Source organism: Octopus bimaculoides, chromosome 25 (assembly GCF_001194135.2).
Source record: "Octopus bimaculoides isolate UCB-OBI-ISO-001 chromosome 25, ASM119413v2, whole genome shotgun sequence".
Classification (NCBI taxonomy): domain Eukaryota; kingdom Metazoa; phylum Mollusca; class Cephalopoda; order Octopoda; family Octopodidae; genus Octopus; species Octopus bimaculoides.
In genome coordinates this window covers 15,943,388-15,956,107 of record NC_069005.1, presented here as the reverse complement: position 1 = coordinate 15,956,107, position 12,720 = coordinate 15,943,388, and the positions used below count along the sequence as shown (strand labels likewise).

Here is a 12,720-nt window from a genome sequence, read left to right as displayed (position 1 = left end):
TATATATATATATATATATATGAGTGTGTGTGTGTATATGGGGAGATAGTCATCTAACTCACTGTATAGACCAAAGTGGATAACAGTACCTATGTTTTCTATCTTATAACTATTTTTGCTGTAAATATACATTTGTTGATAACAATGTATTGGCTGAAATGTTTAACCCTGGGTTTTAATAGGCCTATGATCAGAGGTATTCCAGCATTTTTCATCTTTATGTTTAACTTGTTTCAGCCATTCGACCCCTGTACTTTTTTGTTTTTAAAGCCTGGTACTTATTCTGCCAGTCTCTTTTGCCAAACCAGCAATCAACATGGCAAGATCTATGTAAATTTACATTTCTCTAATCTGTTTACTTCTGATGATGTGCCTGAAATATATGAAAGTTACTCAGTGACACAGCTAATAGGGGAGCTGCTCCTGAACACAGTTTTCAAAACTGGCACCTTTCAATGATAAAAGTCAAATTCCTTTTTCCTTGTTAATTGCATGGCACAGTGCCTCTTGAAAGTCATTGCTAGCTCTCACTGCTGCCATCTGTTGGTGTGCTACAGAACTAATCTGGGAACTTTTTGATGCCACTTCATACAAATATGCAGAGGCATGGTTGTGTGATAAAGAAGTTACTTCCCAACCACATGGTTTTGAGTTCAGTTCACTGTGTGGGTAAGTGTCTTCTACTATTATGGAAAAATGGATATAAGAATGACTAAATTGTGATGAGTAAAACAACTATGTAGTGGTTACGTTTCCATATTTATAATTTTAAAAGCAAAAGTGTAAAAACCATATATGTTATGGCTCTTGAACATAAAGAAAACCAAAATATTGTACATGGTTCTTCTCATCAAACAACTTGGCCAGCACAAATAAATGTCTCATCTTTTCAGTATATAATATCCTGCGGATAGGAGTATGTGTGCATATGCAAATGACTTTTATTCTTTTTTAAATTTGCAATATCCTGAAATGGCCCAGAAAAACGTAATGGAAACATTTCAGATAATGCTACTGTGAATCACTTTCTGAAGAGTCTTCAGATCTTCTCCAATTATTCAATAAATTACGAAATTGCTGCAGCTACTGCTGCTACTACTACTACTACTACTACTGCTGCTGCTGCTGCTGCTGCTGCTGCTGCTACACCTCCACCTACTGTTGCTGCTGCTGTTACTATTAATATGACTGCTGCTGCAATAATTTCTTAGAAAGGCACAAAGCCAGAAATTTGTGGTGGTGGTGGTATGAGAAACAGTCAGTCATATTGACCCCAATGTGTGACTGGTACTCTATTTTATCAACCATAGCAGGATGAAAGGTAAAGGTGATCTTGGCAAGATTTGTACTCAGAACAGAAATGCCATAAGGCTTTTTATTCCCCCTTGGTACTTCACTGATTCTTCCAGTCCATTGCCTTACTACTACCACCACCACCACCACCACCACCACTATCACTGTTGTTGCTGCTGCCACTACTACTACCACCACTACCTCCACCACTATCACCACCACCACCACCACAACCACCACTACTATCACTGCAATCCCCCCCACCACCACCACTACTACTACTACTTATATTTGAAAGAAGGCCATAAATTTGTGGTGGTGGGGGAACAGTCAGTTAATTATATTTACCTCAGTATATGACTGGTACTTTATTTTCATCAACCATGAAAGAATGACATGGCAATATTTATCACTTAACGCTTTTTTGCCCAATACTCCACCGATTCTTTAAAATTCTCCTCCTCCTCCTCCTCCTGCTACTACTACTACTACTACTAACAGCTAATATTATGTGGCTATAATTATTCTAATTGCAAAGCTTGTTTGTTAAAGTGAATCTGTCAAAGTAATGAAAGAAATGGTTATTTTCAAATGATTTTGCTGTTGTCTAATGACTAATGTCTGGGAACTACCGGCTGCCTGATTTTCATCTTGTTGCTGATAGGAAATTCTTTTATCTTTGGAAAAATGTTCTTGACACATCACTGTGTGTATGTGTGTTGGCAGGATGGTGAACTTTTTTGTTCTAAAATATGTAAATTTGCCATTTTCAAAAGCATAAAGTGAACAGTTTTTTTTGTTTTTTTTTCTCTGCCCCGCAGAATTCTCTGGTGAGTATATATCTTTAAATTTCTTTTTTACCACATGTCTTGCATTTTGAGAACAATATATCAATATGTCATTTGCGATTATCAGCTTACAATGGACCAGTCTCTGGTTTGTAGCAGTTTCAACGACATTAGTGACAAGAGAGCATCTTTGCAGCTTTGGCAGAGAAATATTGCATGAAATATGTATTTGTTTCAATGCACCAGTTTAAACTTTTGATGTGCACATCTTCCAATGATGTGCATCAAATCAAAGATATGCAACGGGTTTCTGCAGAGCTTCTAACCTGCCAAATATCACTCACAAGGTATTGGTCAACTTGAGGCTGTCTTTCGTCTTTTATTTTCTTTTACTTGTTTCAGTTGTTGTGCTGTGGTCATGCTGGAGCATTGCCATGAAGGGTTTAACCACTTCAGCCTTAGTACTTTGACAGTCTGGTGCCTATTCTATTGATCTCTTTTGCCGAACTGCTAAAATATGGGGACATAAACAAACCCAAACCAGTCATCAGGTGGTCGTGGCCAAATGTGCACACACTCACACATACTGCACATGTAAAACACATGCACACAAACACACACACATGTATGGCCTTTTTCAGTTTCCATTTACCAAATCCAAATCCACTCACAAGGCATTGGTTGGCCCACATCTATTCTAAAAGACTCTTCTTGCCCAAGGTGCTGCACAGTGGGACTGAACCCAAGACCACATGGTTGGGAAGCAAGCTTATTACTCATATAGCCATATCAGCACCTATAACAGAAAATTCTTGCTCAGTAGGATCACATCTAAGACCATGTTGTCTTAACTCTGCAACTATGCTTGCAGCATTTACAATTCAAAAAACATTTTCTTTCTTTCAGACAGGTGCAGCTATGGCTGTGTGGTCAGAAGCTTGCTTCTCAACCATGTGGCCTTCGATACAGGCCAACTGTGTGGCACCTTGGGCAAGTGTCTTCTATTATAGCTGCAAGTCAACCAAATCATTGTGAGTGAATTTGGTTGGTGTAAAATGAAAAAAGTCTGTTGAATTAAAACACCAAAATGGAGACAAACACCATTTTTTTTCATGTAATTGGCTTGGATAATTGTTGAGAATTTCCTTAACATGAATCCAATAGTAGCCTTAATACACAAATGAAGTATCTTTATCCACCAATGCGATGTTGAGCACTCATTCTCATCATTCCATATATGTGTGTGTGTGTGTGTGTGTGTGTATTAATGTTTGTTTTTATGTTCAGTTATAATGAAAACAATTTTAGATAATTCCTGATGGGTTGCTCTATACTCATGTAGAGTACAAATTTATTATTCTTATACAAGAATACTATTGAAAATGACTTAGAAGTTTTGGCCAGCTAAGCCATCATCCAAAAGATGGGTAAAAGTATGAAGGGGCCTGAGCAGAGTAGACTTTTTGCTGTAGTAGAGCTGTATAACTAGTTACCTTTTAGAAGAGAAGGTGGGAATCATCAAAAGGAGCTGGAAAACAGTGGGGGAGATGAAAATAGGTGAAATGTAGAAAGAGCTACAGTAGAAATAAGTAATTTCTCTGTCAAAGATAATTTTTTGAAATTTATTTTTGAATCTATTATGGTTTAGTATGGTGAATTTGGCAATTTTTTGGCTCACATAACTATTTATTTCATATTGATGTTGATGGCTAATATTAATATTGGTTATTAAGAGTTTGGGATCATGGACTTAGTTGGTCTATGTTCATTTAAAACATTTAGGAATTATATACAATCAATTTTCTTTCCTTTTTCTTTTTCTTTTTGTTATTCTCTTAAGTTTCCAATGGTCCAATCACAGATTCACTGTATTTCATAGTGTGACATGAAAGTGTCTGTAACTTGGGCAAGTATCTTCAACTAAAGCTCCAGACTGACCAGTGCCTTGTGAGTGGATTTGGTTGATGGAAACTGAAAGAAGCCCAGTGTGTGTAGATATATATATATATCTTATTTCAGTTATTAGACTGTGGCTATGCTGGGGCACCCCTTGAAACATTTTAGTCAAATGAATTGACTGCAGGACTTTGTTTTTTTAACCCCTGTATTTATTCTATTGGTCTCTTTTGCCGACCTGCTAAATTATGGTGATGTAAACACACCAACACCAGCTGTCAAGTGGTTGCAATGGTCTAACACAGACACATACACACATGGCAAGTTTCTTTCAGTTTCTATCTATCAAATACACTCACCAGGCTTTGGTTGGCCCAAGCCTATAGTGGAAGAAACTTGCCCAATGTGCCACTCATTGGAACTAAACCCAGAATGCAAACTTCTTACTACACAGCCACAGCTGCACCTATATATATAGGCAAATAAAAGCAATAAAAGCCTAAAGGATGCACACAGTGAATGCATTAGGTTGATGCTCAGAGAAAATTTAAGATGGAAAAAACAGGGTGGGGTGGGGGGAATGACATTTCAGGCATAGTTCTTTATCAGAAATAAGAAAGAGGAAAGGTCCACAGAGAAAGAAAAGAATAGTCCGAGGAAAGCATGTGTGTCATTACATGGCTGAAATGACCAGAAGTGGAGAGAGAGAGATAGAGAAAGTGGGTTTTAGAAGACAGGAGAGTGCATAAATGGTCAGTGTGTGTTTGTGTTTGTCTTCCACCACTGCTTGGCAGCCAATGCTGGTTTGTTTATGTCTCCATAACTTAGTGGTAACAATAAGTACTGGGATGGATTATTTGAGCAAATCCTTTAAGGTGGTGCCTCAGTATGGTCACAGTCCAGAAACTGAATCAAAGAAAAATAAGGAACTTTGAGAAGCAATACTTTTAATTTTTTTTCTTGCGAATATTTACAACCTTTGTTGATACACACTGATGAAATATATATTACCATCATCATCATCAGTTACTGCCTTCCCTCATAGGTCAAGGGACTATGTATTATTCTACTAGATAATAACTGTTTCAAATTTTGGCACCAGACAAGCAGTTTTAGGGTAGGGGGTAAGTTGAATACATTCATCCCAGTGCTCAACTGGTACTTATTTTATTGACCCCAAAAGGATGAATGGTAAAATTGATCTCTGTGGAATTTGAACTTGAAACATAAAGCTGGAAGAAACGCTGCTAAGTATTTTGTCTGGCATACCAACAATTCTACCTTATTTCAAATTTTGGCAATGGAGCCAGCAGTTTTTGAAGGGAGGGGGAAATCGATTACATTGACCTCATCACTTGACTGATACTTATTTTATCAACGCTGAAAAGATGAAAAGCAAGGTCGACCTCAGCACAATTTGAACTCCAAACATAAATATGGATGAAATACTGATAGCAAATTTTGGCACAAGGCTAGCTATTTCAAGGGAGGTGCTAAGTTGATTGCATTGACCTCAGTCTTCAACTGGTACTTATTTTGTTAACCCCAAAAGGATGAAAAGCAAAGTCGACTTCAGTGGAATATGAACTCAGAACATAAACTTGGATGAAATACTCATGAGCATTTTGCCTTGTGTGCTGATGATTCTGCCTGTTCTCCACTTGATTTTTACTTCAATAATAATGCACATTGTAGTGGTGTCATGTAAAAACGCCTGTGTAGTGCCATGTAAAAGCACCTGTGTGGCACCCATGTGGCGCTACATAAAAGCACCTGTGCAGTACCATGTAAAAGTACCTGTTCGGTGCCATATAAAAGCACATGGGTGGCGCCACATAAAAGTGCCCATGTGGTGCCATGTAAAAGCACCCAGCACACTGTAAAGGAGTTGGCATTAGGAAGGACATCCAGCTGTAGAATCCATACCAAATCAGACTGGAGTCTGGTGCCCCCCAGCTTGTCAACTCTGGTCACACCGTCCAACCTATGCCAGTATGGACAATGGACGTTAGATGATGAAGATGATGCATACATGTACACACACACACACACATGTGCTTCTGCACAGTCTCTGTTTTTCACTTATTGTTTACCAAGCAGGCCAATGGTCAAAGATGTCCCAGCCAAGCCCATTCTTACTGTTTTCTGTCCACCTAAAATTAATTGAAATTTCAATCACAAAGTATTAGTGAACCCAAGACCATGACAGAAAGCACTTGAAGTGCTGCACCATGGTACTAAAGCCAGAATCACATGGTTGCTGAATAAGCTTTTTAACCACAAAGCCATGCACACTGGTAATGAATGATGCCTTGAATGTTTAGCTGAGTCCCTGTTGGAAAATCATTAACTTCAGTTAGGATTATATTTTTGCCAAGTAGTTGGATAATAGATAATAACTTTTAATAGATTTCCTATTGAAAAAAAGACAAAACAAAAAAGACATCTTTGTTTCTGTATACATGTATTATTATTATTATTATTATTATTATTATTATTATTATCATTATCATTATTATTAGTGCACTGGACAAAATGCTTAGTGGTATTTTGCCCATCACTATGTTCTGAGTTCAAATTCTACCGAGATCAACTTTACCTTTCATCATTTAGGGGTCAATAAAATAAGTACCAGTTGAACACTGGGGTCAATGTAATCAACTCATCCTTTCCCCCAAAATTGCTGACCTTGTGGCAAAATCTAAAACCATGATTATTATTATTATTATTATTATTATTATTATTATTATTATCATCATGGTGAGCTGGCAGAATTGATAACATATGGGATGAAATGCTTAGCAGTATTCTGCCTGTCACTATATTCTGAGTTTGAATTCTGCCAAGGTTGACTTTGCCTTTCATCCTTTCGGGGTCGATATATTAAGTACCAGTGAAACACTGGAGTTGATGTAATTCAGGCCTTGTGCCTATAGTAGAAAGGATTATTATTATTATTATTATTATTATTATTATTATTATTATTATCATCATTATTATTATTATTATTATTATTATTATTATCATTATTATATGTCTCTAAGGTGGTGAGCTGGCAGAATCGTTAGCACACTGGGTGAATTGCTTAGCGGTATTTCGTCTGCCACTACATTCTGAGTTCAAATTCTGCTGAAGTCAATTTTGCCTTTCGTCCTTTTGGGGTTGACAAATTAAGTACCAGCTGCATACTGGGGTTGATCTAATCAACTGGCTCCCTCCCCCCAAATTTCAGGCTTTGTGCCTATAGTAGAAAAGATTATTATTATATGTCTGCATGTATGGGTTTGTGCGCGTTTGTCAGTGCCTGTGTATATGTCAATCTCTGATGTCTGTCTGTATGCATGCATGTGTGAGGTTTCTGTGTGTATACGATTATGTGTATATGTTTATGTGTATTTGTATGCGTCTGAGTTTCCCTGTGTGTGTGTGTGTCTGTACATGTATGTGAGACAGTACACACAGCTGCTGCTGCTGCCTTCAATAACCACACTCCTGTTGCAATACAGGTTAGTTTCTCGGCAGCTTTCTAAACGGACTGTTTTCTGGAAGGATACACCAATTCTACAATACATTCAACATTTCATCGTGTTGTTCTCCCCATGGGGGGGAGCCAATTTTTTTTTGGGGGGGTGCCTAATTAGGTAAGATAATTAAAACATACACACACACATATAGCTATGCATACACGCAAAAACACATACTCATAACTCTGTTTTCTTTTTTTATACTTCCACTTGTTTTGCTTTTAGCTTTTTTCTTCTCTCTATCATCTTTCTAGTTTTGCTTTCTTTTACTATCATTTCATTGCTCTGAGTTTACTTCTCACTATACATACACACATACATACATATATATACATATACACACAGACACACTCACACACTTTTCCTTATAATTGTGTGTGTGTGTGTGTGTGTATACATACATATATATATATACATAAGTATATATAAACACACATACCCTCATTGCAAGTATAAGTGCATAAATACAACACATAAACACACATACCTTCATTGCAAGCGTGTGTGCATGAATCTCTCTCTCTCTCTGTTTCTCTATCTCTCATATATATATATATATATATATATATATACATATATATATAATCATTTATTTCAAATGAACCCCCCTCCTAAAAAATAACACCCTAGATGTGAAGGAAAAAAAGGTAAAATGCCCTCACTTTCAATACCAAATTACTATAAATAGTAAGAAAAATCCCCTTCCCCACCAAGAAAAAAAAAAGAAAAAATCCCAAACAAAAGGCAAACAAAAGCAAAAGCCCATAATAAACCAGGTGAAGAAAGTAAAACATTTAAATCTGTTTGTCACGTTGTATCAGTGAGTCAGAAATGTGGAAAAAATACAAAAAGGATAAACGCAAGAAATCTAGTCTTGGTTCGCGATGTGTCTGTCCTGAACAGGACACCCAAGTAAATATCTTTCTCCTTTTTTTCATTTGATTTTACTATTTTTTTTTAAACTCTTTCTTCATCTTCTACTTGTCTTTCATTCACATATTTAGCAAAAAAAAAAAAAAAAACCAATAAGCAAAATTAATTTTTTATTTATGATTTATGTTTAATTTTATTGATGTTGTTGGTGTTGTTTACTTTGGTAATGTTTTTATATTTGTTTCTTTGGTTGTCTTAAAGTTAAGTTTTATTTGTAGTCTTCTTCATATCTACCAATGCTGCTATTATTGTTTTACCCCACCTCTCCTCAGAATTGCTGTCCCTGTGCCAAAATTTGAAATCATCATCATCATCATGATCATCATGGCATTGAGCTGGCGGAAACGTTAGCATGTTAGGCAGGACGCTTAGTGACATTTTTCTGCCTCTTCACATTTTCAGTTCAAATTCCGCCAATGTTGACATTTGCCTTTCATCCTTCCAGGGTCAATGAAATAAGTACTAGTTGAGCACTGGGGGTTGATGTTATTGACAAACCCCCTCCCTGAAATTGATGGCCTTATTATTATTATTATTATTATTATTATTATTATTAAGGGCTGCGAATCATTAGAGTGTCAGACACCAATGCCTTGCAATACTTCTTCATACTCTCTACTTTCTGAGTTCAAATCATACCAGAGTTAACTTTGCATTTCATCCCTTTTGAGAGTTACAAAAAGTACCACTCAAGTACTGGTATCAATAAAGTACTAGTCAAAGACTCAAAACTCCTTGCCTTATGCCTAAATTAGATACTCAGGGTCTGGTTTTGTCCAGACCTCCAGATAGACAAAAACTGGGATGAGGTAATGAGCAGGGTGACTACTCTCACTCAGAAGTGGGCCAAGAGGAAGCTATCCTTGAAAGGTTGGGCAGAGGTGGCTAACGCGTACATTGCATCCATCATCTATTACCACTTGACTGTTGTGCCTTGTCCTGGCCACCATTGTTGGAGCATATATTTTTCTGCTTCTTGCAGAAGGAACATGTCCTGATGGTCAGGTGGTCTATCTGCTGTCAACACTCACTGTGTGGTGACCTGGGCATGCTGTGGTTGATGATGTGCAGACATACACTGAGGCTATGACATCTCCAATGCTTTTTTGGCAGTGAACAGTTGTGGTCACCGTTCACCAGATGTGTATTTCCCCAGCTAGTTTCTTTAACAGAGCTGAGGTCCTGGGTAAAACAGAGACTGAGGTGGAGTGTTTGGGAAATGGAATGTCTTCAACCACTTACAGCCCTCAGCCAGTCAGAACTGTGATAAGTGGAATGTCCACTCTAGCTTTCTAAAGAGGGTTAATGGAGGGAAGGTGTGACAATGTTCTTGGTGAGACCTTGGGCATTGGAGATCAGCTAGATGCTCTTTTCCAGAGAACTTTTGGCCCAGGATCAATAGATAATTTCCAAAAATCTCTGGCCTGACAATGCTACTAGGGAGCTTTGCCTATGAGACAAACTTTACAGGCACAGAAGTGCTGTCAGCCGCTGGGCATGTCCAAGGTGTGCGCAGGATGATGAGATGGTCCTGAATGCTTGAGCATTGTTGACCTGTAGCTTTATGTTGACCACCTGTTGTTGCATGTGGGACAAATCTGGCTGTCAACTGAATCCATTGTGAAGATAGCCTCACTGCTTTCCTTTAACTGGGAAGAGAAGGCTGTGTTTATATGCCTTGGCAAAAGAGGTTGTTTGGTGGATGAGACTGAAGGACCTGAAGTCCAGCACTTTTCTCTTTGGCCAATCCCTGATGAACTTCAAGTTTCATTTGAAAAGGAAGATAAGGGTAGAGACGGAAGTGTTGTCTTCTGACCAGTTTGCTGAAAGGTGAATGAAAGTGGCAAGAATGGTGCAAGTGAATAGGCCTTCCCTGAGCATATCCCTGTAGTTGGGAGAAAAGGAAGGATAAGAGGCCCCTGCTCCAAAAGCAAGGGGGTCCATGGTTTTTATGAGGTTTTTTTCCATGAGCAGCTCCCAAATGTCTCTTCGCTATTGAGGATTACACTTTGTTGATTTTTTTTTCTCTTATTATGTTAGTCTTGTTTACATGCAAAACCCTCACAACAACACACTCACATACACACACACATTTTTTTGTTTTGTCTTGTACTGTTCATAATGTTTTCTTAACCTTGTGGTTAATAAAGAAATCATCATCATCATCATCATCACTATTATTATTACCATTACTATTATTATTATTATCATTATTCTGTTGAGGTTGACTTTGCCTTTCATCCTTTCAGAGTTGATAAAATAAATACCAGTTGAGCACTGGGGTTGATGTAATCAACTTATGCTCTTCCCTGAAATTCCTAGCCTTGTGCCAGAATTTGAAATCATTATTATTATTATTATTATTATTCAGCATTTCGTCTGTCTTTACATTCTGGGTTCAAATCCCACTGAAGTCTATTTTGCCTTTCTTTGTTTTTGGTGTCAGTAAAATAAGCACCAACTAAGCACTGGGGTCTTTGTAGTTGATAGTGTCCTCCTACAAAACTTCAGGCCTTCTACCTATAGTAGAATGTCTAGCGGCATTTCACCCGTTTTTACATTCTGAGTTTAAATTATTATTATTTATTATCCTCTTTTTAGGGGTCGATGGAATAAGTACCAGTTGCACTGAAGTTGATGTAATCAATTTTCCCCCTCCCCCAAAATTTCAGGCCTTGTGCCTTTAGTAAAAAAGATTATTATTATTTGTGATCAACTTACCCCCTCCCCCAAAATTTCAGGCCTTGTGCCTACAGTAGAAAGGATTATTATTATTATTACTACTACCACTATTAACAAAAGGGAATCTTTATATAGTTACTTGATCTGCTAGGAATAGCATCCAGCAGTCAAATCTCCCTGAAATTACACCCTAATTTCTTTAGAAAGAAGGCAGGGTGCAGGACAGCTTGAATAAATTAATTTTAGGTGGACAGGAAACAGTAAGAATGGGCTTGGCTGGGACATCTTTGACCATTGGCCTGCTTGGTAAACAATAAGAACTACAGCAGCTGTGGCTGTTGCTGCTACTGCTACAACTAGCAAATGGTGGTCAGTTTTGACCACTTTTTATTTTACTTTCGTTAATTTGTTTCAATAAAATGAAATGTGAATTTGAAAGTTAAAGAAAATCTGTCACAGCCAAAGAAAATTAAGAATCTGTCTGTCTTTCTATTTATGTGTGTGTGTGTTGTATATATGTATACATATTCACACACACGTTCTTCTTTGGACTATCATCAACATATATATGATTATGCCGTGATAGTTTATAAATAGATCTACGATGCAACAATGTGTTGTTGAAAAATGTTTTCTTTTCGTTGGTAAACAAAACTGCAATTTTGTTTAACGATGACAAAAACGGTGATAGCGATGATGGAAGATAATACATCTTAAAACTGCTAAGAATTGATCATCATCATCATCATCATCTTCTTCTTCTTCTTCTTCTTCTTCTTCTTCTTCTTCTTCTTCTTCTTCCAATTGTTATATATTTTGTTGATGTTTCATTTCTATTCTGGAATTGAATATGTATACCTTAACACATAGAAGTGCTGTTTGTGTTTTTACAGACAATGTGTGTAAATATAGGCATACATGTATGTTTGTTGATGTAAGTATGCATATATGTATATTTATATCTGCAAGTGTGTATGTTCATACATGATAGTATGTGTGTGTTTACAGGTGCAAGTGTATGTGTTTGTATGTACTTTATATCTGCAAGTGTGTATATTTACTTGTCAGTGTGTATGTGTATATTCACTCATGATAGTGTGTGTGTGTATATGTATGTTAACACATGCCAGCATATGTGTGCTTACACCTGAAAGTGGGTGTATGCGTTTACATTAATAATTGCATTTGTGTTTACACTCTCAAACGCGTATCTGTTATTGATATAAGCATGTCTATAAATAAAAACGTGTGTATGTTTACTCATGCAAATGTGTGTTTATTTATGCATCTATATATTATGTCTGTTTACAAATGCAAATGTGTTTTCACACGCAATCATCACTGTGTGCATTTACATGTGCAGGCTTACATATGTTTACATGTGCAGGCACGAGTGAGTTGTCATGCAACCATATGCATGTTTTACATTTGCATGTGTGTGTGTGTGTGCATGTTTGTTTGCTAGTGTGTGTGTGAATACACATGCAAATGCGTATATCTTTGCACCATTTGTGTGTTCACATGTATGTGTGTGTGCATGTGTGAATGCACATGCAAGTATGATTGTGTGCTCATGAATGCATATATGTGTATCTATGTGTGTG

General features: G+C 37.1%; 1 protein-coding gene across 12 annotated transcripts in view; it reads left to right on the top strand.

The window, feature by feature from the left end:
• LOC106877382 (RIMS-binding protein 2) overlaps positions 1-12,720 on the top strand; it is an 888,511-nt gene that overhangs the window by 284,700 nt on the left and 591,091 nt on the right. The window contains exon 1 of one of the 12 annotated variants that reach the window (XM_052976556.1): positions 7,454-8,413. The exons of the other annotated variants lie outside the window; for them this stretch is intronic. Coding sequence (XP_052832516.1) covers positions 8,333-8,413 — 81 coding nt within the window. The 5' untranslated portion in view covers positions 7,454-8,332. Of the gene's footprint in view, positions 1-7,453; positions 8,414-12,720 lie in introns of those variants that run through there. 12 annotated transcript variants of the gene reach the window in all.